The following is a 26,971-nucleotide window of genomic DNA, read 5'->3' on the forward strand; positions in this document are numbered from 1 at the left end:
TCAGTCTCCCTTTCCCAAACATTTTACGTATTTGCTTCACCTGTTTTTGCCATGTTACTGTAAATTATGGAAATATAGGTACTTCAGCCATAAAGACTCAAGTATGTCCTGTCAAAAATGATATGTTGTTCTTACGTAATTGAAGAGGTGGGGTCTGTTGTCTTAAAGGATGTTCCCTTTCTCCTTATAAATCTGGTTCTTTGGTATCTATTGTTCATGTGATCCAGGATTTTTCAACAATGGCACTGTGGGCACTGGGGGGCTGTCCTGCCATGGTAGGATGTTTAGCAGCATCTCTGGCCTTTATCTACTAGATAGATGCCGGTAGTACCCTGCTCCCCCACCAAGTTGTGGCAGCCAAAAAAATGTTTAGACGCTGCTAAATCTCCCCTGGGGAACAAAATTAGCCCCAGTTGAGGACCACTGATCTAATTCCTTTCTTCTCATTTTTGCTAGTTCCACTTCTGTTAAACAAACTGTACTTACTAAAAATTTGTTTTCCAAATTGTTAGAAACATATACGGGCATCATACTTGGAAGATCTTGCAGGTTCAATTCTAGACCACCGCAATAAAGTGAATATTGAAGTACAGTGCGTCACACAGTCAAAAAATCAAAATTTTTATTTCTCCTCATACGAAAGTTACGTTTACACTGTAGTCTGTTACGTGTGCAAGATTATTGTCTAAAAAACAGTGTATGTACCTTAATTTAACAATATTTTATTGCTAAAAAATGCTAATGGCAATCTGAACCTTCAGCGAGTTCTATCTTTTTGTTGGTGGAGGGTCTTGCTTCCATGTTGATGGCTGCTGACTAGTCAGGGTAGTGGTTGCTGAAGGGTAGGGCGGCTGTAGCAATTTCTTAAAGTAAGACAACAGTGAAGTTTGCTCCATCTGTTGACTCTTCCTTTTACAGAAGATTTCTCTGTAACATGAAATGCTGTTTGATGACATTTTACCCACAATAGAAATTGTTTCAAGAGTCAATTCTCTGAAACCCTGGTGCTGCTTTATCAGCTGAGTTTAGGTCATAGTCTGAATTATTTGTTGTCATTTCAACAATATTCACAACCTCTTCACCAGGAATAGATTGCATTTGAGGAAACCACTTTCCTTGCTCATCCATAAGAAGCAATTCCTTATCTGTTCAAGGTCATGAAATTGCAGCAATTCAGCCACATCTTCAGTCTCTACTTCTAGTTCTCTTGCTATTTCCACCGCATCTGTAGTTACTTTCTCTACTGAAGCCTTAAACCTCTCAAAGTCATCCGGGAGGGTTAGAACCAACTTAATTCTTGTTAATGTTGATATTTCGACCTCCTCCCATGAAACACAAATGTTCATTGTGGCATTTAAAATGGTGAATCCCGGCCAGGCACAGTGGCTCACACCTGTAATCTCAGCACTTTGGGAGGCCGAGGCAGGTGGATCAGGTGAGGTCAGGAGTTTGAGACCAGCCTGGCCAACGTGGCAAAAACCCATCTCTACTAAAAATACAAAAATTAGTCAGGTGTGGTGGTGCATGCTTGTAATCCCAGCTACTTGGGAGGCTGAAGCAGGAGAATTGCTTGAACCCAGGAGGCAGAGATTGCAGTGAGCCGAGATCGCACCACTGCAGTGTAGCCTGCGCTACGGAGTAAGACTCTGTCTCCAAAATAAATGAAATGAAATAATGAAATGAAATAGAAATGAAATAAATGAAATGAATGAAAGAAATGGGATAACTGAAATGAAAGGAAAGGAAATGAAATAAATGAAATGGTGAATCCTTCCCAATTGGGGGATTGGGTTTTTCTGGATTTTGTTTTTTGTTTTGAAGACAGGGTCTCGTTCTTTTGCCTAGACTGGAATGCACTGGTGCAGTCATGGCTCACTTCAGCCTCAACCTCCTCTGCTCAAGTGATGTTCCTGCCTTATCCTCCCAAGCATCTGGGACTACAGATGGCATACCACACCTGGCTAGTTTTTGTTTTGTTTCTGTAGAGATGGGGGTCTCACTCTGTTGCTCAGGCTAGTCTTGAACTCCCGGGCTTAATCAGTCTTCCCACCTCAGCCTCCCAAAAAGTTGGGGTTGTAGGCATGAGCCACCATGCCTAACCCCAGGACGTTTTAAATGAACTTTGCCCAAATCATCAGAGAAATCACTGTGGCATCTATAGCCTTATGACATGTATTTCTGAAATAAGAAGACTTGAAAGTTGAAATTACTCCTTGTTCCATGGGCTGCAAAATGGATGTTGTGTTAGTGGGCATGAAAAAAGCAATATGGATTTCCTTGTGCATCCTCACCAGAGCTCTTGGGCGACCAGGTGCATTGTCACTGAGCAGTAATATTTTGAAAGGAATCTTGTTTTCTGAGCAGTAGGTCTCACCCATGTGCTTGAAATATTCAGGAAACCATGCTGTGAGCAGATGTGATATCAGTTAGGCTTTGCTGTTTCATTTATAGAGCATAGGCAGAGTAGATTTAGCATAATTCTTAAGAGCCTTAGGATTTTTAAAATGGTAAATGAGTATTGGCTTCAACGTAAAGTCACCAACTGCATTAGCCCCTAACAAGGAGTCAGGCTGTCCTTTGACGCTTTCAAGCCAGGGATTGACTTCTCCTCAATAGCTGTGAAAGTCCTAGATGGCGTTTTCCAATATAAGGCAGTTTAGTCCACATTGAAAATTCATAGTTTAGTGTAGCCACCCTCATCAATGATCTTAGCTAGATTTTCTTGATAACTTGTTGCTTCTCTATCAGTATTTGCTGCTTCACCTTGTACTTTTACGTTATGGAGAGAGCTTCTTTCCTTAAACCTCATGAACTAACTTCTAGCTTCAAACTTTTCTTCTGTGGCTTCCTTACTTTGCTCAGCCTTCATAGAATGGAAGACAGCTAGGACATTGATCTGGATTGGGCTTTGGCCGAAGGGAATGTTGTGGCTGGTTTGATCTTCTGCTCCGACTACTAAAACTGTCTCTATATCAGCAATAAGACTGTTTAACTTTCTTACCCTTTGTGTGTTCACTGGAGTAGTGTTTTTACTTTCTTTCAAGAATTGTTCTTTTGCATTCACAACTTGGCTGTTTGGCACAGGAGGCCTAGCTATTGATTGGCCTGTCTTGGCTTTCGACTAAGCTTAATCATTTCTTTCTTTTTTTTTTTTCTTTTTGAGACAGAGTCTTGCTTTGTTGCCCAGGCTAGAGTGCAATGGCGTGATCTCGGCTCACTGCGACCTCCGCCTCCCGGGTTCAAGCGATTCTCCTGCCTCAGCCTCCTGAGTAGCTGGGATTATAGGCGCCCGCCACTGCGCCTGGCTGATTTTCTATTTTTAGTAGAGATGGGGTTTCGCCATATTGGCCAGGCTGGTCTTGAACTGACCTCAAGTGATTTGCCCACCTCGGCCACCCAAAGTGCTGGGATTATAGGTGTGAGCCACCACACCTGACCTCTAAGCTTAATCATTTCTAGCTTTTGATTTAAAATGAGAAACATGTGACTGTTCCTTTCATTTGGATACTTAAGAGGGTTATTAATTGACCTAATTACAATATTTTTGTGTCTCAAGGAATGAATAGGGAGGCCTGAGGAGACAGAGAGAGACAGGGAAACTCTTGTTGGTAGAGTAGTCAGAACACAGACAACATTTGTTAAGTTTGCCATCTTATATGGGCACGGTTCATGGTACCCCAAAACAGTTATAGTAGTAACATCAGGCTGGGTGTGATGGCCCATGCCTGTAATCCCAGCACTTTGGGAGGCCAAGGCGGGTGGAGCCCTTGAGGTCAGGACTTCAAGACCAGGCTGGGCAACATGGCAAAACCTCTTCTCTACAAAAAAATCCAAAAATTACCTGGGCATGGTGATGCACCCCTGTAGTTGCCGCTACTTGGGAGGCTGAGGTGGGGGGAACACTTGAGCCCAGGAGGTTGAGGCTGCAGTGAGCCATGTTTGCACCATTGCATTCCAGCCTGGGTGACAGAGTGAGAACCTGCCTCTGACCAAAAAAAAGTTATTTTTCTCCACTAAGACGTGGAATGGTTTGTTGGGTAGCAATGGATATAGCTGACACATCCCCACAGCCCTCACCTTCTCTCACTATGTGGGTGTACCCAGTCTCTGGCTTCTAATGTCAAGGGCCTCCAGCTTGACACTTCCAGCTCAGAGTATGTTCTTAAGTCCCTGCCTCACTTACAGAACTTCCTAGTGGTTAGCTATGATGCATGGCAAACACACCTGGCAACAGTAACATCAGCATACCTTGAAAATGACCCCATGGTCTAAGAAGAGTATGTGTTGAAAGTTCTAAGCTAAGGAATCCAGGAGTGGCCAACCCGGAGATTCATTTCTTATCTATGAGGAACATCTGAACCCCTGGACCATCTTGGGGATGATGGCCTTTGTTTGGGGTTCAGTGAAGGTTGCCAGAGGGAAGGTGCTAGGCGGAGGGTGCTAAGTGGAAATGCTCTATGAACTGCATGCTTTTTTTTTTTTTTTTTTTGAGACAGAGTCTTGCTCTGTCGCCCAGGCTGGAGTACAGTGGCGCAATCTTGGCTCACTGCAAGCTCTGCCTCCCAGGTTCATGCCATTCTCCTGCCTCAGCCTCCCGAGTAGCTGGGACTACAGGTGCCCGCCACCACACACGGCTAACTTTTTGTACTTTTAGTAGAGACGGGGTTTCACCGTGTTAGCCAGGATGATCTCGATCTGACCTTGTGATCCGTGAACCTTGGCCTCCCAAAGTGCTGGGATTACAGGCGTGAGCCACCGCGCCCTGCCCAACTGCATGCTTATTGTAAGCAGGTGTGGTTCTCCTGTTCCCCCTGCCATGTCTGGACTACCCTCTAATTCCCCTGAATAAACCCTATGTCTTGCCTGCTGGCCAGGCATGATGGCTCATGCCTGTAATCCAAGCACTTTGCGAGGCCAAGACAGGCAGATCACTTGAGGTCAGGAGCTTGAGACCAGTCTGGCCAACATGGTGAAAACTCCATCTCTACTAAAAAAAAAAAAAAAAAAAAAAATTAGCTGGGTGTTGTGGCATGCACCTCTAATCCCAACTACTTAGGGGGGCTGAGGCAGAAGAATCTCTTGAAGCGGGGAAGCAGAGGTTGCAGTGAGCCGAGATCATGGCATTGCACTCCAGCCTCAGCAGCTAGACTCTGTCTCAAAAGACAAACAAAAACAGGCCAGGCACAGTGGCTCATGCCTGTAATCACAGCACTTCGGGAGGCAGAGGCAGGTGGATCACCTGAAGTCAGAAGTTTGAGACCAGCCTGGTCAACGTGGTGAAACCCTGTCTGTACTAAAAATACAAAGATTAGCAGGGCATGGTGGTGAGCGACTGTAATCTCAGCTACTTGGGAGGCTGAGGCAGAAGAATTGCTTGAACCCAGGAGTCAGAGGCTGCAGTGAGCTGAGATTGCACCACTGACTCCAGCCTGGGCAGTAGAGTGAGACTCCATCTCAAAAAAACAAAACAAACACAACAGAAACGAGAAAACAAAACCCTGCCAGGTGCAGTGGCTCATGCCTGTAATCCCAGCACTTTGGAAGGCCGAGGCGGGTGGATCACGAGGTCAGGAGTTTGAGACCAGCCTGATCAACATGGTGAAACCCTAGCTCTACTAAAAATAAAAAAAATTAGCTGGGCATGGTGGCAGGCGCCTGTAATCCCAGCTACTCAGGAAGCTGAGGCAGGAGAATCGCTTGAACCTCGGAGGCAGAGCTTGCAGTGAGCTGAGATTGCACCACTGCACTCCAGTCTGGGCGACAGAGCGAGACTCCGTCTCAAAAAAAAAAAAGAAGAAGAAGAACAGAATGTTGTAGGCATTTTAAAAATACATTTTATTTATTTTAATAGGTATTCATTTATTTTTGAGATGAAGTCTGGCTCTCTTGCCCAGGTTGGAGTGCAGTGGTGAGATCTCGGCTCACTGCAACCTCTGCTTCCTGGTCTCAAAGCACCATCCCACTTCAGCCTCCTGAGAAGCTGGGACTACAGGTGCCTGCCACCATGCCTGGCTAACTTTTGTATTTTTTGTAGAGATGAGGTTTCGCAATGTTGCCTAGGCTGCTCTCCAACTCCTGGGCTCAAATGATTCTCCTGCCTTGGCCTCCCCAAATGCTGGGATTACCGGCGTACCCAGCACACCTGGCCTCTGGGCAGATTTTTATGTTCTTATTTTTCATTTTTATTTTATTTTTTTGGTATCTAAAATGCCAAAATACCACTCTGTCACCCAGGCTGGAGTGCAGTGGCATGATCTTGGCTCACTGCAACCTCCGCCTCTTCGTTTCAAGCAATTCTCCTGCCTCAGCCTCCTGACTACAGATACATGCCACTGTACCTGGATAATTTTATATTTTTAAGAGAGATGGAGTTTCACCATGTTGGCCAGGCTGGTCTCAAACTCTTGACCTCAAGTGATCTGCCTGCCTCGGCCTCCCAAATTGCAGGGTTTATAGGCGTGAGCCACTGTGCCCGGCCTAGGATTTCTTTGTCGTCTTCCAGTAAGTGTTAGTTCAAGTTCTCCTCTCCCCACTGTTGTTTCTTATCAAGGCCCTCAGCAATCTTCTAAAAACCATATTATAGATCTAAAATTGCTTTTCAATTCTGGGACTCAAAAAGATCTGGAGGCTGGGCGAGGTGGCTCACTCTGGTAATCCCAGCAATTTGGGAGGCTGAGGCAGGAGGAGGGCTGGAAGTCAGGTGTTCAAGACCAGCCTGAGCAACATAGCAAGATCCTTGTCTCTACATCTCTACAAACAAAAAATTAACTGGGTGTGGTGGCATTCACATGTAGTTTCAGCTATGCAGGAGGCTGAGGCAGGAGGATTGTTTGAGCCCAGGAGTTCGAGGATGCAGTGAGCTATGATTGCACCACTGCACTCTAGCCTGGGTGACAGAGTCAGACTCTGTCTCTTAAAAAAAAAGAGGAGGCACGGGTGGGCACGGTGCTCACGCCTGTAATCCCAGCTCTTTGGGAGGCCGAGGTGGGTGGATCACTTGAGCTCAGGAGTCCAAGACCAGCCTGGCCAACATGGTGAAACCCCGTCTCTACTAAAAATACAAAAATTAGTTGGGGGATGGTGGCGCAAGTCTATAATCCCAGCTACTCGGGAGGCTGAGGCAGGAGAATTGGTTGAATCTGGGAGGTGGAGGTTGCAGTGAACTGAGATTGTGCCATTGCACTCTGCACTCCAGCCTGGGTGGCAGAGTGAGACTCCATCTCAAAAAAAAAGAAGGGGAGATTGAGACATTCAGATAGAGACACCAGGGGTGTGTGCACAGGGGAAAGACCATGTGAGAAGCCAGCAAGAAGGCGGCCATCTGCAAGCCAAGGAGAGAGGCTTCAGGAGAAACCACCCCTGCCAACATCTTGATCTTGGACTTCCAGCCTCCAGAGCTGTGAGAAAAGAAATTTCTGTTGTTTAAGCCACCTGGTCTGTGGTATTTTGTTACAGCAGCCTGAGCAAACTAATACAGCATCTCAAAGATGCCTGTAACCCAACTCCATTCCCACCCTAAGTCAGAGTGTTCAGCAGAGGGTTAGTAGTTGCCTCCAGAGCATGAAGGGCTCTTCCTGACTCTAACTGTGAGGAATGCTTTGGGTTAAAAGATTGTACTTTTCTGAGTTCAGCTGAAAGGTGGAGGGCTCAGTGAGGTGGCACACATCTGTAATTCCAACACTTTGGGAGGCCGAGGTGGGAGGATCACTTGAGCCCAGGAGGTTGAGAGCAGCTTAAGCAACATAGTAAGACCCTGTTTCTCAACACACACATGCACGCACGCACGCACGCACGCGCGCGCAGCTGTGGGGGCATGTGCCTGCAGTTCCAGCTACTTGGGAGGCTGAGGTGGGTGGATTGCTTGAGGCAAGGAGTTTGAGACAAGCCTGGTCAACATAGTGACACCCCATCATCCCCCAAAATCATTTTTCTTTGTTTTGAGACACAGTCTCACTCTATTGCCCAGGCTGCAGTGCAGTGGTGTGATCTCACCTCCCTGCAACCTCCGCCTTCACGGACAGTGAATGTCAGTAAACATTCGGCAGAAAAGCTCTGCCAAATTGAGTTCTCTGATGTGACTTTTTTGTCAAGTCAGTGTTCCTGGGATCTCTTGTACATGATAATCTCACTCCTGTACATGACAATCTCACTCCTGTAAGGTTTCCTAGTTTCTGCTTGCCCTAGTTTTCTTTCCCATCCTGATCCCTCTCCCACCAGACTGGACCCTGAAATGGGCATGTACAGAGAAGAGGAGACCCCAACATGCTTCAGGCTTTGAGTGGAGAGGACACAGCCTCTGCTGGGACAGGGAACAGAGGGATGCGGAGACCCCGAAGATGCTTTTGGACAATGGCCTGAGGTTGGGACAGTGGCAGGAGATACCATTCATTCACTCAGGATCTCCAGAACAAGAGATCAGCCTGGCAGTTACATGTGTTTTTCTTCAAACTGGTTGCCAGGTAGGAATGACCGATGACATCAGAGATTCCGACCTTCCTGATTGGAAGAACCGGACTCTGTCGGCGCCTGGAAGTTCAGGTGGACAACAGCATCTTCTCAGAGCTGTTTTCCACCCCTGACTTCTCCAAGCCTCGAGAATTGATAACACACTCTTTTGGATCCTAGCAGTGCCCACAAGAAGGCCATGGACAGAACAGAGACTAGTTTCCATGAGAGGGGACAGATTATGGGAAAGATCACGGCCAGCCATCAACCGCACCCCCAGGATGAGCAGAGCCCCCAGTGGAGCACCTCGGGGTGCCCCCTCCAGGAGGTGGTGGATGATGAAGTGTCGGGACCATCAGGTGAGGGGACTGGAGGAAGAAGAGGTGGGATAGGATTGACTAAGACGAACGGAGGGGGCTGGGTGCAGTGGCTCACACCTGTAACCCCAACACTTTGGGAGGCCGAGGGGGGCTGATCACCTGAGGTCAGGAGTTCAAGACCAGCCTGGCCAATATGGTGAAACCCCATCACTACTAAAAGTACAAAAATTAGCCAGGCAGTAGTGGTGCGCGCCTGTAATCCCAGCTAATCAGGAGGCTAAGACAGGAGAATCGCTTGAGCCTGGGAGGAAGAGGTTGCAGTGAGCTGAGATCGTGCTACTGCACTCCAGTCTGGGTGAGAGAGTGAGACGCTCTCTTAAAAAAAAAAAAAGCGGTCGGAGGTCAGGAAGGAGAACCTGAGGAGGGTGTGTGGGAAGAATGGAGAAATTCAGGCCGGGTGCAGTGGCTCTCCCCTGTAATCCCAGCACTTTGGGAAGCCAAGGCAGGCAGATCACTTGAGGCCAGGAGTTTGCAACCAGCCTGGCCAACATGGTGAAACCCCGTCTCTACTAAAAGTACAAAATGGATCTGGGCATTATGGCAGGCACCTGTAATCCCAGCTACCTGAGAGGCTGAGGCAGGAGAATAACTGGAATCCGGGAGATGGATGTTGCAGTGAGCTGAGATTGCACCACTACACACTAGCCTGGGCGACAAAGCAAGATTCTGTCTCGAAACAAAAAAAAAAAAAAAAGGAGGGACTGAGAGAGCCAGGGACCAGGGAAAGACATGAGGCAGTGTTCTGAGGACAGAAAGACGGAAGAATGGGGAGGGGAAGGAGCGGCACGTGGGGTTAAGCAGAGGAGAAAGTCGGAAAGCTGGCTTGGAGAAGCCAGCAGTCTGCAAGGCTGGGGAGGAGGGAGAGGGGTTTGGGGTTTGGGGTCAGGCTCTAAGGTGATCAGTTGCAGAAGCATTACATGGTGGCCTGGTTTCTTTACTCAGCCCCTGGGGTAGATCACAGCCCCCCAGGTAGGTCCTTTTGCTGGAAAAGGAAGAGGGAGTTGTCAGACGAATCTGAGGAGTCGTCGTTGGAGGAGCCACAGAAGGAGCTCGTCCCTGAGCCTGAGGAGACCTGGGTGGCGGAGACACTGTGTGGCCTTAAGATGAAGCTGAAGCGACGGCGAGTGTCGCTCGTGCTCCCTGAGCACCATGAGGCCTTCAACAGGCTGCTTGGTAGGAGGACACCCCAGAGAGCACCTCCGACCCTGTTCTTTCTAAAAAGAGGAAACTTCCAATAACCACACTTTTCCAATGGGAAAAATATGCCCCAGTGGGTGAGCTCTCCATGCGGGAGGACTCAGAAGTGATCACTCATGAGGGACACTTAGGAGATGATACAGGATTAGGTAGACTTGATAAAGGTCAGCGCTTGGGATAAGAAAGCTTGGTTTCAGCCAGGTGCGGTGGCTCCCACCTGAGATCCCAGCACATTGGGAGGCTGAGGCAAGAGGATTGCTTGAACTCAGGACTTTGAGGCTGCAGTGAGCTATGACTGCACCACTGCACTCCAGCCTGGGTGACAGAGCAAAACCCTGTCTCAAAAGAAAAACCAAGGCTGGGCACAGTAGCTCATGCCTGTAGTCCCAGCTACTCAGGAGGCTGAGACAAGAGAATCGCTTAAACCCGGGAGGCAGAGGTTGCAGTGAGCTGAGATCGCACCACTGCATTCCAGCCTGGTCCACACAGCGAGACTCTGTCTCAAAATAAATTAATAAATAAAAATAAAAATAAAATAAAGAAAAACAAAATCAATAAACAAAGTGGTTTCAGCTGTGCCCTCTGAAACTTAATGTCTCTTACTGACTTTTCTAAACTTAAGTGTCTCCATCCGTAGTGGGGGATACCAAGGCCATGGTCACACCCTGATGTGACTGTCTCATGAGGAAATGATGGGAATTCCTTTATGACTCTGCAGTGGTTCCTCCGTGTCTGCTGGAGGGGGACCTGGCTTATTCCCAGCTCTACCTCCTGTAGATTTTCACACCCAGGGCCTCCTTTGGTCTCTTCTCAGGGGAGTCTCAGAGCAGGAGCCTCTCTCCCTTGCCCAGTGAAAGTCATTCTCCCCTCTCCCATCCACCTCACGTGTGGCCACAATCCTGAGACTTCCCCCCGGGAGGCACACTTCTCCTCGCTGCCCTGCTGCTCCCACAGAAACCCTGTCCTGCTTCTCACGCTGACATCTGCTCTCTAATCACAGAGGATCCTGTCATTAAAAGATTCCTGGCCTGGGACAAAGATCTGAGGGTGTCAGACAAGGTAAGGTTGTTCTCCATGTAACTGTTCCTGTTCCAACGCATGCCTGGGGAGAGGGTTCAGCTTCCAAACCCACAGTTCTCCCTCCACCACCTCTCACCAGATGCTCCTACAGTCTTTTTTTTTTTTTTTTTTTTTGGTGAGACAGAGTCTTGCTTGTTGCCCAGGCTGGAGGGCAGTGTCTCGATCTTGACTCACTGCAGCTGACGCCTCCCAGTTTCAAGCGATTCTCCTACCTCAGCCTCCAAGCAGCTTGTGTTACAGACATAAACCACCATGACTGGCTAATTTTTGTGTTTTTTGTAGAGACGGGGTTTTGCCGTGTTGGCCAGGTTGGTCCTGAACACCTGACCTCAGGGGATCCACCCGCCTTGGCCTCCCAAAGTGCTGAGATTATAGACATCAGCCACTGTGCCTGACCAGCTGCCACGGTCTTGAGTCTTGGCACCCACAAATTTTTTTCTTCTGAGACAGAGTCTAGCTCTGCTCCCCAGGATGGAGTGCAGTGGCATGATCATAGCTCATTGCAGCCTCTAATTCCTGGGCTCAAGCAATCCTCTTTCCTCAGCCTCCTGAGGGGCTGCCATGCCATGCCACCATGCTCAACTAATTTTTGAAATCTTTGTAGAAACAGGGTCTTGCTATGTTGCCCAGGTTGTTCTCCAACTGTCGGGCTCATGTGATCCTCCTATCTCCACCTCTCAAAGTACTGGGATCAGAGGCTTGAGCTGCCACTCCCGGCTATTCTTGGTCTTCTATGATTTGTCAGCATCTCCCTCAGGACTCTGCTGGTCTCTTGCAGAGTGAATGAATGGCCCCTGCCTCTCCTATGGGTCCTTTGGGATCTGAGCTCTGGGCCACAGTCTGGCTGCAGCCCTGAAACGCCTGGCCCCTCTACTCTCAGCTCTTTGGGACAGTTCTGTGCCTGGCACACAAAAGGCCCTCCTGACACCAGCCGACCTAGACACACCCCCTCCAAAGATCCCATCGGAGCCCACCATCCGGGGAGCATCACCCAAAACCCTTCCTCAGGGTTCTCAGATTTGCATCCGACCTTCGAATACCCCTCCACCCCGCAATTTCCAAATGAGTACAGTCACCCCAATACTGAGGTCCCTTCTCTGATGGGCAGCCCCTCCCCAGACCCTCATCTCCCCTCTCCACAATCTTCCTCTTCCAAGATGTGACCTCTCCCTCTCTCTGTTCCTTTCTCTCCATCAGTATCTCCTGGCTATGGTCATAGCGTATTTTAGCCGGGCCGGCCTCCCCTCCGGGCAATACCAACGCATCCACTTCTTCCTGGCTCTGTGAGTGGTTTGCTGCCTCCTAGCCATCAACACCCAATGCCCTGGGACAGCGGGGGAATTGGGATTCCAGCCTTTCCTTTATTCGTTCACCTGTTTGTCCTCTTTACTCTGTGTACAGAAAAGACAGGATTATACTCTCTTAGACTGTTGTTTCTAAAAAGAAACTCAGGCTGGGCGTGCTGGCTCACAACTGTAATCCCAGCACTTTGGGAGGCCGAGGCAAGCGGATCACCTGTGGTCAGGAGTTCGAGACCAGCCTGGCCACCGTGGCCAAACCCCGTCTCTACTAAAAATAGAAAAATTAGCTGGGCATGGTTGTGTGCACCTGTAATCCCAGCTACTCGGGAGGCTGAGGCAAGAGAACCTTTGAACCCAGGAGGTGGAGGCTGCAGTAAGCTAAGGTTGAGCCACTGCACTCCAGCCTGGGTGACAGAGCAAGACTCCATCTGAAAAAAAAAAAAAAAAAAAAAAGCCAAAAAACCAAACTCCAATGCCAGTGTACAAATAAAAGAATAAAACAAAAGGAACAATAAACTGCTCCTAAGGGGAAAAGAAAAGGAGTGGAGGAGCGGACATGACGCTTCCTCCAGCAAGCAGACGTTTCTGGTTCCTTTCTCTCTCTCATTCCCACATCAACCGCAAATGCCATCGACCTCCTCTGGGTTCCCATGACAGAGGCCACAGTTCAGGCCCCCCTCGCATCCCTGGAATCCACTGTCAAATGCTCCCTGCTGGGGTCTCCTGGAGTCTCTCCCCAAGCCAGGGGGCTTCCTAGTGCAGCCTGAGCATCTTTCCAAAGCACGACAACCTCACTGCCCACCTGAACAACTTCCTTAGCTGATGTCTTTCTCTATCGAGGCCAGGGTCCACAGTGCCAATTCCACCCTCTCTACAATCTCTACAAGCACACTGGCTCACCATCTTGGTGTTTCCTGGCGTGGCTTCACTGCTCCTTCCAAATGCCGTCCACTCGACTTTGCGTTTGTGTTTTCTGTCTGGGTGTCTCGCACACATGCAGTTCTGAAGGGAAGGACTCATTCCTTGAAGTCAATTCACCCCACAGCCTCTGTGATACCTTCCATCATCTTCCAACTTCTGCATGCCCGTAGCTCTCCAGTTACATCCTGGACACTGGGATTAGGTCATCTGCCTTGATTACTCCCAGTCCCATTAGACTAGATGCCTGTAGAAGGCAGGGTCCTGGCAAAATATCAATGTATTCAATTTCTTTTATTTCTTTGAGACAGACTTGCCCTGTCCCGCAAGCTGGAGTGCAGTGGTGAGATCATAGCTCACTGCAGCCTCCATATCCTGGGCTCAAGTGATCCTCCCACCTCAGCTTCTTGATTAGCTCTGACTACAGGGCTGTGCCACCACACCTGGACAGTTTGTTTGTTTGTTTGTTTATTGAGACAGAGTCTTGCTCTGCCTCTCAGGCTGGAATGGAGTGGCCCAATCTCGACTCACTGCAACCTCCGCCTCCTGGGTTCACACAATTCTTATGCTTCAGCCTCCTGAGTAGCTAGGACTAACGGGTATGCCAGCGCACCAGGCCGATTTTCGTATTTTTAGTATAGATGGGGTTTCTCCGTGTTGACCAGGCTGGTCTCCAACTCCTGGTCGCAAGCGATCCACCTGCTTCAGCCTTCTGAAGTGCTGGGATTGCAGGCATGAGCCACGGCGTCTGGCATATTTCTTATATTGTTAATAGAGACGAGGGTCTTGCTATGTTGCCCAGGCCCATCTCAAACTCCTGGCCTCAAGTGATCCTCCTGCTTCAGCCTCCCAAGGTGCTGTGATTCCAGGCGTAAGCCACCACACTCGGCCACCAGTTGGGTTTTTGTCTCCATCCTGAAGGGGTGGGAGACGCCCTTCATCAGGTCTCTGTTCAGCAGAGCCCTCCTGAGGAAGGCGTGGCTCTCTGCAGGGTGGGTGCCACTCCTGAGCTAGGGACGGTCCCTTACCTTCCTCTCTGGGAAGCTGACCTCAGCCGGAGGTCTCTCCTGGTGGTGCCCCTGAGCAGCAACCTGATTTCTGTCCTCAGCTATCTGGCCAATGACATGGAGGAGGACGACGAGGCACCCAAAGAAAACATCTTTTACTTCCTGTACGGGAAGACCCGCTCTCACATACCCTTGCTCCGTAAGCGTCGGTTCCGGTTATGCCGTTCCATGAACTGGAGGGCCAGGAAGAACCGCTCTCAGATAGCCTTGTTCCAGAAACTTCGGTTCCAGTTCTTCTGTTCCATGCGCTGCAGGGCTTGGGTTTCCCCGGAGGAGTTGGAGGAGGTGGGTGGGGCCTGGGGAGGTGGAGGAGGTGGGGAGGAATTGTGTGGGCTGGAGGCTGGATAAGGGGAGAGAGGGGTATCCCGGGGAGTCCCCGTCTTCTCAAAGGGCGTTTGTTTTTCCAGATCCAGGCTTATGACCCAGAGCATTGGGTATGGGCGCGAGATCGCGCCCGCCTTTCCTAGAGCTCCAGGGACCGTGGAGGCCTGAGGTCATCGGCCTGAGAGAAGGTACATCTGCATCCTCCGGGGTAAAGGCAGAATATTAGGGTCTATTTCGGAAATCCGAGGAACCCAATTGCTTGATCCGGCTTCAAGCCTGAGCAACGTGCTGAGATCCCCTCTCCACAAAAATACAAAAATTAGCCAGGCGATGTGGGAAGCATCTCTACCCCCAACTACTCAGGAGGCTGAGGCGGGAGGATGGCTGGAGCCTGGGAGGTCAGGGCTGCATGAAGCCCTGATCCTGCCACTGCACTCCAGCCCAGGAGACAGAGTGAGACCCTGCCTCAAAAATAATCATAATTACTGAGTTCGAGGAGGTTCATTATGATTGATGCACTTGAGTTACCGATTTGGGTCGAGGGTTCAGTGAAGCTTTGGTTTACATCTTGTGCAGCTAACCATGTTGAGCACAGAGCATGAGACTTCATCATGAGGAGGTAGGATTAGGGATTAGGCTTCTGGACTCGTGGTTCGTGATGTTGTCACATTAGAAACACATCTAGCATGGTTACAAGTTTAGATCTTAAGTGACACAAAAGGCCCCAGCTGTGATGAAGTCCAAAGCCACATTCTCTGAGGGCGCCCTACTCCCTGGGCAGACCCACCCAAAGTCCTCGCTATGAAGCAGATCACTGGGGCTGACCTTGGGAGTATTAAGTGAGTTTTGGAGTCATGGTCACCGAAGTGCGAGTATCACAGTTGAACACGATGGTTCAGAAGCAGGGTACAGAATGAAAGGCAGGAGATAAAATTGCTCTGAACTCTAGTTAGACTTGACATGGGACGTGAATAACCTTCCTGTCTAGAGAGCTGCCTCCTTGAAGTGTGACAGCGTCTCTCTCACTTCCAGAACACCGGGCCCAGGGGAGATGTGGATTTTCCGCAGGAACTTTATTCCAATGCTCATGGCAGACACCAGGAAGGAGGAGAGGAGCCGTTTGTGCAGATCATCTGGAAGAACCTGGACCGTTCTTGATGGAGCTGAATACAGTGATCACGTTGTCCTCCTAGGAGCAGGGGTGGAGGGTGGGGGGTGGGGTACTTCTAGGAGTCCTTGGAGAAAAGTAAGAAACCAGGAGTGTTTCCAGTTCCACCCTTTCCTGCGGCACCACCTCCCTTTTCATGTTGCTGAATTCCAACCTCCCTGGGGCAGAACCTGGAGGTCCTGTTTCTTAGGGACTTGGTTGCCACAGTCCAGGAGCATTTGAAGGCACAGTGCAGGGTCTCAGATTGGCACAGAATTCTTTGTGAAATATGAGTGCCACAGACTGTAACGGATAGCTTCGTGCACACTATGCATTTTATTGGTTTGATTGGAAAATTTTGGCCATTGAATTATTAATAGATTTATTTCAAATAGTTTGGAAATTGTTGTACTTTTGAAAACATGCTGTTCCTGTAGTTTTTTCATAAGAGTTATAGCTGTCATATATATATAAAGATAATTTTCTTTTAATTTTTAAGAGAGAATTCTTTTTATCCTAAATCTTTTATTATCTTTAAATTTTTTTCTGTATTATTATATGTGCTCCTGAAGCAAGCACTCTTTTTATCTATACTTCCATAATAATCTCTTCTATTTATAACTAGGTAGTTCCCCTAAATTCTGGTCATAGAAATTTTTATTTGCTGTTTAGGTTTGTGACTGAATTGTGAGAATTCAGTCGTGATTTTTAACATGTCTCAGATATATATACTAACATGTCTAATGTATACTATCTATTTTATTGGTTTATTTTGAAAAACATGGGCATAGAATTATTTAAATATTATTTTATTTATTTAAATATTTATTAAATATGTTTATTAAAGATATTTATTTAAATATTCTTATTACTTTAAATATTATTTTAAATATTGTGGAAATACTGGTAGTTTTGAATAGACGTTGTTTCTATAAAGTTGTGTGATGGGTGTTATAACTGTTATATACACATACAGATAATTTTGTTTTCCTTTTTAAGAGAGGATTCTTTTTATCCGAAATCTTTTACCTTTCAATCTTTGTATCTATTATTACACGTGCTGCTGAAGGGAGCATGCTTTTTATCTATGATACTTAGTTAACATACATATTACATTTAGAGCTATGTTCACCTAAATTCTTGTAAAAATAAATTTTTATTTGATATTTACTGTATGTTTGAAATATGAGAGTGCAGGTGTAATTTTTTACCTTGTATTGGTATGTTTGTATGTTACTTTAAAGAGGATGTGTGTTCTAAAGGAGGGCATGAGCTGTGTGTTTTCAAGAGAACAGTGCAGTTCATCTCTTGGGGAAACATAATAAAGATGAACTTTTCTCACCTTCACAGCGATTGTGATCATATTGGTCTGGATTGATTATTTGCTGCCAAGTGATATTTTTCCTTAAAGGGGTTGTGGTTATTTGAACATATTTATTAGCTCTGGAAGATAATCCTGTGTTGTTTTTTATGTAGAAAAAAACATAAGGCTGAGTGCAGTGCTCACACCTACAATCCCAGCAGTTTTGGAGGTCATGGCGGGAGGTCACTTGAGGCCAGGAGTTTGAGGCCAGCCTCGATCTGTTTTTAATTTTTCTTTCTTAAAGAAAAACAATAGAAGAGAAAGCTGATCTCAAGCTATCGGGTTTTTTTGTTTGTTTGTTTGTTTTGGAGACAGAGCAAGAGTCTTTCTCCCAGGCTGGAGTGCAGTGGTACAGCCTTGGCTCCCTGTAACTTTCACCTCCGGGTTCAAGCGAATTCTCCTGCCTCAGCCTCCCAAGTAGCCGGGACTACAGGCACCCATCTGTACGTCCGACTAACTTTTGTAAAAATAGTAGAGACAAGGTTTCACCATGTTGGCCAGGCTGGTCTCGAACTCCTGACTTCAAGTGATCCACCCACCTCGGCCTCCCAAAGTGCTGGGATTCCAGGCATGAGCTACTGCGCCCAGACGCCAAGCTAGAGTTTTAAGGCAGGAAATGAGAGAAAGATATTGAGAGAGGAAAACCAGGTGGTAAGAAAACTCTAAAGGAGGCCGGGCGTGGTGGCTCACACCCATGATCCCAGCAGGAGTTTGAGACCAGCCTGGCCAACATGGTGAAACCCTGTCTCTACTAAAAATACAAAAATTAGGCAGGCGTGGTGGCGCACGCCTATAATCCCAGCTATTTGGGAGGCTGAGGCAGGAGAATCACTAGCAGAGATTGTGTCTCCCTACCGCCTTTCAAAAAAAAAAAGAAAGTTCCTGCAGCAGTTAAAGCTGTGAAAGACAGGCACTCTGCCATGCAATTCTTTTTGATTTTTCTTTTTTATTTTTGGAGTTGGGATCTTGCGCTGTCACCCAGACTGGGGTGCAGTGGTGTGGTCATAGCTTGCTGCGGCCTCAGACTCAAGCTCAAGCGATCCTCTTACCTTGCCTTTCAAATTACTGGGAATATAAGCATGAGCCACTGCATCTGGCCTTTGTGACACAATTCTGTTTTTGTTTTGTTTTGTTTTTGAGATGGAGTCTTGCTCTGTCACCCAGGCTGGAGTGCGGTGGCGTGATCTTGGCTCACTGCAAGCTCTGCCTCCTGGGTTCACGCCATTCTCCTGCCTCAGCCTCCCGAGTAGCTGGGACTACAGGCACCCGCCACCATGCCCGGCTAATTTTTTGTATTTTTAGTAGAGACAGGGTTTCACTGTGTTAGCCAGCATGGTCTCAGTCTCCTGACCTCGTGATCTGCCCGCCTCGGCCTCTCAAAGTGCTAGGATTACAGGTGTGAGGCACCGCGCCCAGCCTGTGTGATGCAATTCTGATGTCAACTCCCTGATGTTACCTCCAACACCACAGGTTAAGGCCACCAGCCCCGACTAGGCTGCCCTCGCTTTAGACACAGCTGCAGGCTTGGGTGTCCTCAGACCACATGTACTTCTCACCAACTGGCTGCAAATTTGGAGGTTCCCACCATGTCCTCAAGTTTAATAATTCACTAAAACAACTCACAGAACTTAGAAAAGCATGATACTTTCTTTCTCTCTTTTTTTTTTTTTTTTTTTTTTGAGACGGAGTCTTGCTCTGTCGCCCAGGCTGGAGGACAGTGGCCACCACGCTTGGCTAACTTTAGTATTTGTATTAGAGATGGGGTTTGGCCATGTTGGCCAGGCTGGTCTTGAACTCCTGACCTCAGGTGATCCGCCCACCTTGGCATCCCAAAGTGCTGGGATTATAGGCATAGCCACCATGCCCGGTTGACTTCTAGAGTTTCAATAACAGAGATGTGGTTCAAGAAGAAAAGGGAGACATGTTTTGTAGATGGCAGGAGCTTCATGAAAAGAAGCCAATGAAGGGCAAGGATGTGTAGCGGTCTACCTATGGGAAACCAGCCAGGAGCCTCCCCGCAGGGACTTCAGCACAGACGGCCGGGAAAATCTGCATTAACCTGAGCTCTGGACCTAAGAGAGGACAAGGCCTTGACTGTTTCTACAGACTCACAAGACGCAATCTCTGCGGTCCACGCCCGTGGTGTGATCTGGGAAACAGGGGGCCTTCTAAATGCCAACAACAAGGAAATCAAATGTGCAACTAACAGAAATACTGGCATTGATGTGGGCCATGGAGACACCTAAACAGATGACTGCAGTCCACTGCCAAGGTCATCAAAGGGGTGACTCTGAAATAATAAATTTCAGACGCCATGGCCCAAAAGCTGCACGAGGTGGGGAAGTCCTCCACATGCCTCTGCTTCCTTCAGTACCTCTTTATGAAATAAGCCGAGGTACTTCCCTGGGGAATTTCCTTTTTCTTTCTTTCTTTCGAGATGGAGTCTTGCTCTGTCGCCCAGGCTAGAGTGCAGTGGCGCGATCTTGGCTCACTGCAACCTCTCCCTCCTGGGTTTTAGCAATTCTCCTGCATCAGACTTCTGAGTAGCTGAGATTACAGGTGCATGCCACCATGCCCAGCTAATATTTGTATTTTTAGTAGAGACAGGGTTTCACCATCTAGGCCAGGCTGGTCTTGAACTCCTGACCTCGTGATCCACCCGTCTTGGCCTCCCAAAGTGCTGGGATTACAGGTGTGAGCCATCACGCCCGGACTTCTTTTTTTATTTTTCGAGATGATGTTTCGCTCTTATTGCCCACACTGGAGTGCAATGGCACGATCTCAGCTCACTGCCACCTCCTCCTCCCAGGTTCAAGCGATTATCCTGCCTCAGCCTCTCGAGTAGCTGGGATTACAGGCACCCAACACCAAACCCAGCTAACTTATTGTATTTTTAGTAGAGATGGGATGTCACCATGTTGGCCAGGATGGTCTTGAACCCCTGACCTCTAATGATCCACCTGAATTGTTCTCCCAAAATGTTGGGATTACAGGCATGAGCCACTGCGCCCAGCCCCTCCCATACCCCTTTTGGCCAAGGCAGTACAATTCAGAAGAATCTTGCCAGGGAAGACTGGTAAATGGATGTCAACGTGATGCCTATGGCTCCTGGCGGATTTAGATACCTCCTGGTGCTTACTGATTCCTTTACCAGTTACACGGGGTCTTTGCCATGCCAGACTGAAAATGCAGGAGATCAATGATCAACCTTCAACTATTTACTAGCAGAACACTGAGGGGACTGTGCGGTCACCAATACCTCCTATTGCACTTGGATAAACACCTCCCGGGAAATAGAGATGAATAGAAAGGACATAGTCAAACAGGCAGAATGGCTGCATTCCTTCAACCAGAAGGGTCCAGTAGTCTGTTTTCATACTGCTATAAAGAACTACCAGAAACTGGGTAATTTATGAAGAAAAGAGGTTTAATTGACTCACAGTTCTGCAGGCTGTACAGGAAGCATGGCTGGGGAGGCCTCAGGAAACTGACAATCATGGCAGAAGGCGAAGGGGAAGCAGGCACATCTGGCCATGTTGGAGCAGGAGAGACAGAGAGAGTGAAGTGGGAGGTGCTGCACGCTTTTAAATAACCAGATCCCACGAGCGCTCACTCACTATCACGGGAACAACAAGGGGGAAGTCGGCCCCCATGAGCCAATCACCTCCCACCAGGTCCCTCCCACAACACTGGAAATTGCAATTTGACATGAGATTTGGGTGCGGATACAGAGCTGAACCATGTCAAGGGTAGTTCAACCACTGAGACTGATTGATTGACTGAGATGGAGTCCGCTCTGTTACCTACGCTGCAGTGCAGTGGCACAATCTCGACTCACTGCAACCTCTGCCTCCTGAGTTTGAGCGATTCTCCTGCCTCAGCCTCCCAAGTAGCTGGGACTACAGCACATGCCACCATACCTAACTAATTTTTCTATTTTTAGTAGAGACAGGGCTTCACCATGTTTGCCAGGCTGGTCTTGAACTCCTGACCTCGTGATCACCCTGCCTCGGATTTTCTTTTGCTGGAATTACAGGCATGAGCCACCACACCCGGCCAACCACTGAGATTTAGAAGGCAGTCAAGTCCACTATACCACACCTCACCTGGTTTCTTCCTCTGTTGGGGCCCCTCGTGGCCACTGTTCTGTTACTTTTTGGTCCTATTTATTTAAATGGATGGTGAGCTGTTTGTCCTCCAGGCTCCAACACTGCCACCTTCAGCTTGTGTTACAACAATACCAGCCTTTCAAGCTACCACGGGTGACCCCAGAACTCATTTGAACTCAGAAGCCCAAGAGTTTCATTCCTCTCATTTCAGGGGACTCAGTGCCCCTGGTCAGCATGAAGTCGATGCAGAAGCATGACCTCCATCCCTAATCCCTCAAGAATGAGGAGTAGAAGGTGCTGGCAGGAGGGTGGGGGCACAGTTTGTAGATCTGTAACTGCATCAGACCAAATCTAGTTCAACTTTTTTTTTTTTTTTGACGGAGTTTCGCTCTTGTCACCCAGGCTGGAGTGCAATGGCACGAGCTCAGCTCACTGCAACCTCCACCTCCTAGGTTCAAGTGATTCTGCTGCCTCAACCTCCAGATAGCTGGGATTACAAGGGTGCACCGCCACACCTGGCTCATATTTATATTTTTAGTAGAGACAGGGTTTCACCATTTTGGCCAGGCTGGTCTTGAACTCCTGACCTCCACCTGCCTTGGCCTCCCAAAGTGCTGGGATTAGAGGCGTGAGTCACCGCACCCGGCTCAGTTCAACTTTTATGTAATGAGGTTGTCAGTTGTTTTTCAAGTGCCATGGACCCACAGGTTGAAGGTCATGTACCCTGCGCATGCCCAGGTTAACCAAGCGCCACCACGGAGTGGAACCATAGAGCTCGGCCTGAAGAGCTGGGACTGATTTAAGAATCGGACACCCCAAGGCAGAGCCAGGATCCAATCAGATTGAGTTTTGGTGTCACCCCATGGCAGGATCCAGTCAGATCACACCTCCCAGCATTACTTTATTGCAAGATCCAATCAAATCACACCTCATTAGCCTATGCTTATAAAACCTGACATAGCCCCCAGCTGCGTAAGGGAGATCTGAGTATTTCTTCCTGTGTTCTTGCTAGCTGACTTACAAAAAAGCTTGAAAAAAAAGGCCAGGCATGGTGGCTCATGCCTGTAATCCCAGCACTTTGCGAGGCTGAGGCGGGCGGATCACTTGAGGTCAGGGGTGCAAGACCAGCCTGGCCAACATGGTGAAACCCTATCTCTACTAAAAATACAAAAATTAGCTGGGCGTGGTGATACATATCTATAATCCCAGCTACTTGGGAGACTGAGGCAGGAGAATCACTTGAACCCTGGAGGCGGAGGTTGCAGTGAGCCAAGATCACACCACTGCACTCCAGCCTGGGCGACAGAGTGAGAAGACTCCGTCTAAAAAACGAACAGTTAAAATTAGCACCAAATGCTTTACAATTAAAAAATGTTTTTAGCTGCATATATTTAAGTAACTTCTTAGATTATAAAAAATACACATACCAAATGGAAAGGCACAAAGAAGAGAGCAAAAAGTGCATGAGATCTCACATCCAAGGATAACCGCTGAGAACATGAAGGTACTGACTCTTCCAGCCTTTATACTATACACATTTAGGCCATTGTTTTGTTTTTGTAAAACTGTAATCATATAATACAGTTTTATAATCTGCTTTTTAAACACAACAATTACATAACATTTAGCTGTTTCATTTGCATTCAGATTCATAAGGGTTCCAGTACTTCATTTATCAGAAAACCAACAGAAATAGTCTGATTAAAATATAAGTACATAAGGCCAGGCATGGTAGCTCACGCCTGTAATCCCAGCACTTTGAGAGGCCGAGGTGGGCGGATCACCTGAGGTCAGGAATTCGAGACCAGCCTGGCCAGCCTGGACAACATGGTGAAACCCCGTCTCTGCTAAAAATACAAAAATGAGCCAGGCGTGGTGGTGAGTGCCTGTAATCCCAGCTATTCAGAAGGTTGAGGCAGGTGAATCGCTTGAACTCGGGAGGTGGAGGTTGCAGTGAATCGAGATCGCGCCACTGCACTCCAGCCAGGGCGCCAAAGTGAGACTGCATCTCAAAAAAAAAGATAAAAATAAAAAATAAAAATAAAAAATGTATATGTATATATATTTTTCCAGACAGGGTCTTACTCTGTCTCCCAGTCTGAAATACAGTGGTGCCATCATAGCTCACTGCAGCCTCAAGTTCCCGGGCTCAAGTGATCCTCCCACTTCAGCTTCCCAAGTAGCTGGAACTACAGGTGCATGCCACCATGCCCAGTCAATTTTTTTTTTTAATTTTTCATAGATACAGAGTTTCACTGTGTTGCCGAGTCCTAATAAACACTATGTGATGAAAAGAAAAAAGTAAATCACCCTAAAGTTAAGTCTTTAATGTTAAGTCTTTAACGAGAAATGCAAATAAAGCATTTCACAATAGATTACGGTAAGAGAATCAGCTGAAGAATAAACATCTTTAGTAAACCTTTTGCTCATGTGCATTAACCAATACTCTTGAAAACCAGGATTAATTTACTGTACCTTCTTAATATTCCTTTGAAATTCCTTATGGCGCACAGGTAGCGTAGAAAATAACTGCTTCATGCTGACTGTGGTCCCTCTGGGGTGGGGATAGGGGGTTTTCTGGATGATTTTCCCATTGTGATCAAACACCTGTCGAGTCCCAACCTTCGCCGATGCATGGCAGGTAGAAATGGTGACATCGCTGTGAGAGAACACCAGGCATGGCGTGTTCAGTGAGAGACCTGTGATGTTGGGCACTGACTATGCTTTTCTTCACTTGCTTTTCTCTCAAAACTTTCTTAAAAAGCTGATGATTCCTCTGAGATAACCAAGAGCTAAACGGTTGAGGAGTCATCATAAAATCTAAGGTTTGGCATCTAAAAGACAGTGAGACAGAGGGCACTAAACATGCTTTGCTTTGGTTAAAGCTTTGATTTCATTTTTCAGGTTGAACTGCAAAACCATAAATGATCTCAAGATTCATTTATTCACAAATAGAGATTTGTTTTGTTATTACTCTTCAAATAAAATTTTTTTAAAGAATTTTTTAAAGAATTAAAAAAATATTTTTCAAATATTTAAAGAATCCAAAAGATATAATTAAAATGTATATGTAAGGCAGGGTGTGGTGGCTCATGCCTGTAATTCCAGCACTTTGGGAGGCCGAGGAGGGCAGATCACTTGAGGCCTGGAGTTCCAGACCAGCCTGGGCAACATGGCAAAACCCCATCTCTACTAAAAATTCAAAAATTAGCCAGGAGTGGTGGTGCACGCTTAGTCCCAGCGCTTCAGGAGGCTGAGGCACAAGAATCACTTGAACCTGGGAGGCAGAGATTGCAGTGAGCTGAGACTGTGCCACTGCACTCCAGCCTGGGTGACAGAGTGAGACTCTGTCTAAAAATACATATACATATACACATATATATGTGTATATATATATATATTTACATATAATTATAAAGATTTAGTATCTGTGCTATAATTAAATAGTGCTTTGGTGAAATGTTTCCCTAAAATTTGATGATGAAAACCAATGGTAACTATCATTTATTATCTATATGTTATGTTAAAATTGAGAAGTTACTGTTTTAAAAAGGGTAACCATTTTTTTTAACAATACTATTTGCTTCATTTCATTCATTTATTTCTCACATTTCAGAAGTACTAGGAGTTAGATTGGCAGTGAGACAAAACAGAATTCAGAAGCTAGAAGTTGAGATACTGAGATAGAAAATTGTAAATAATAACGATTCCAATTAATTTTCAGAGAGGTTTTTCTAAGGGGTCAAATGAATGGATAAAAATATTGTATCACCTCAGTGCACACAGCGAGCTCAGAGCTTCCCCCTGAAAGCCGAAAGTTTCAACCTCAGTTAGGTCAGCAAACTCTTGAATCATAGATGTGTGATGTTTCAGAGCTGAAAGAGACTGTAAAGTAAAGATTAAGATACCACAAGTGCTATAACAATGGATATACATGATATCTAGTAACTGGCTTAAAAAACTGTTTTTGCGTTTCCCAAGACAGTGTTACTCAAAATTCTGAGACATGTGGCCCAATTATTTTATAATAGGATTAGAAAAAGTCAACTTACTTAAGCCTTCAAAGTTTTCTTCTTCTACCCCAAATCCATTGTCTGAAACTTCAATGAGATCCACTCCATAGTCCTTAACTTTAGATCTAGAAAGTTTAAATATTTACATATTTATTAAAAATGGACCCATGTTAGAATGGCGTGAACCCGTGGGGTGGAGCTTGCAGTGAGCCGAGATCCCGCCACTGCACTCCAGCCTGGGAGACAGTGAGACTCCATCTCAAAAAAAAAAAGGACCCATGCTATAAGTTTTTATATTGATATTATTTATAACATATGCAAATTGAAGAGTCATAACTATACCTTTAGTTAAACGTACTAGTGTCATTTTGTATATTTCATTTTTATAAAGTCCTTTCTGGCCATTTACTAGCCCAGATTAAATAGTTTAGCTTTTTCTTTCTTTCCTCTTTTTTTTTGTCCCTAGGCTAGTCAAGTGATGCAGTTGGAGTGGAGAAGGAACAAAAAAATCTGTAACTGGTTGTGATCAATTAGTGGTTAACACCGTTGCACTTTGACCAGACTTTTCTTTTGAAAGAAATAATTTTAACATACCCAGTAAGGAGAAAGGGGGCCAGGCGCGGTGGTTCATGCCTGTAATCCCAGCACTTTGGGAGGCCAAAGTGAGCGGATCACCTGAGGTCAGGAGTTCCAGACCAGCCTGACCAACGTGGAGAAACCCTGTCTCCACCAAAAATACAAAATTAGCCAGGTGTGGTGGTGCATGTCTGTAATCCCAGCTACTGGTAAGGCTGAGGCAGAATTGCTTGAACCCGGGAGGTGGAGGTTGCGGTGAGCCGAGATCGTGCCATGGCACTATAGCCTGGGCAACAAGAGCGAAACTCCATCTCAAAAAAAAAAAAAAAGACAACTGGTTCTGGAATCAGACTTCCTGGATCCTATCTTATTAGCTTTATAATCTCAAAAAAAGGAAATTTCCTGTTCCTTAATTTCCTCATCTATAAAATGGAGATAATAAGTTCTATCTCATAAAGTTACTTGGCTGATTCATAATTTTTTAGGTTTTCTTATTTTATTTTGTTATTTTCTTTTTCTTTTCTTTTTTTTTTTTTTGAGATGGAGTTTTGCTCTTGTCACCCAGGCTGGAATGCAGTGGCACCATCTGAGCTTGGCTCACTACAACCTCCACGTCCCAGGTTCAAGAAATTCTCCTCCCTCAGCCTCCTGCACCACCACATCTGGCTAATTTTTGTATTTTTAGTAGAGACAGGGTTTTACCATGTTGGTTAGGCTTGTCTTGAACTCCTGACCTCGAATGATCAGCCCCGCTCTGCCTCCCAAAGTGCTGGGATTATAGATGTGAGTCACTACTCCAGGCCTATTTCATTTTATTTTATTGAGACGGAGTCTTGCTCTGTCCCCAGGCTGGTGTGCAGTGGCACGATCTCGGCTCACTGCAACCTCCGCCTCCCGGGTTCAAGCAATTCTCATGCCTCAGCCTCCCAAGTAGCTGGGATTACAGGCTTCTGCCACCAGGTCCGGCTAATTTTTATATTTTTAGTAGAGACAGAGTTTCACCATTTTGGACAGGCTGGTCTCAAACTGCTGGCCTCAGGTATCCACCCGC

At 46.8% G+C, this 26,971-nt stretch overlaps 3 protein-coding genes and 1 long non-coding RNA gene across 6 annotated transcripts in view; 2 read left to right on the plus strand and 2 right to left on the minus strand.

Annotated features, from left to right (window-relative positions):
- Window positions 1-26,971, plus strand: part of LOC100437158 (putative speedy protein E7) — a 73,747-nt gene that overhangs the window by 8,802 nt on the left and 37,974 nt on the right. The gene's annotated exons all lie outside the window — the stretch shown is intronic.
- The window catches only part of LOC100450485 (DNA mismatch repair protein MutL-like), a 36,265-nt gene that overhangs the window by 5,619 nt on the left and 3,675 nt on the right, over window positions 1-26,971 (minus strand). Inside the window, 3 exon segments of the mRNA XM_063725970.1 lie at window positions 23,807-23,990; window positions 25,104-25,216; window positions 25,384-25,469. Coding sequence (XP_063582040.1) covers window positions 23,807-23,990; window positions 25,104-25,186 — 267 coding nt within the window. The 5' untranslated portion in view covers window positions 25,187-25,216; window positions 25,384-25,469.
- LOC134761749 (uncharacterized) lies at window positions 8,626-20,740 on the minus strand. The gene is made up of 2 exons (XR_010140825.1): window positions 20,663-20,740; window positions 8,626-12,493 (listed from the first exon to the last, which is right to left on the minus strand). It is a non-coding gene; the product is annotated as an uncharacterized LOC134761749 (long non-coding RNA).
- On the plus strand, window positions 8,645-17,206 carry LOC100450112 (putative speedy protein E7). The gene is made up of 7 exons (XM_054560431.1): window positions 8,645-8,804; window positions 9,768-9,998; window positions 11,023-11,081; window positions 12,300-12,385; window positions 14,430-14,673; window positions 14,796-14,900; window positions 15,745-17,206. Exons 1-6 carry the CDS (start codon window positions 8,645-8,647, stop codon window positions 14,853-14,855), a joined length of 840 nt encoding a protein of 279 aa, XP_054416406.1. The 3' UTR covers window positions 14,856-14,900; window positions 15,745-17,206.

Source organism: Pongo abelii, chromosome 6, assembly GCF_028885655.2.
Source record: "Pongo abelii isolate AG06213 chromosome 6, NHGRI_mPonAbe1-v2.0_pri, whole genome shotgun sequence".
NCBI lineage: Eukaryota > Metazoa > Chordata > Mammalia > Primates > Hominidae > Pongo > Pongo abelii.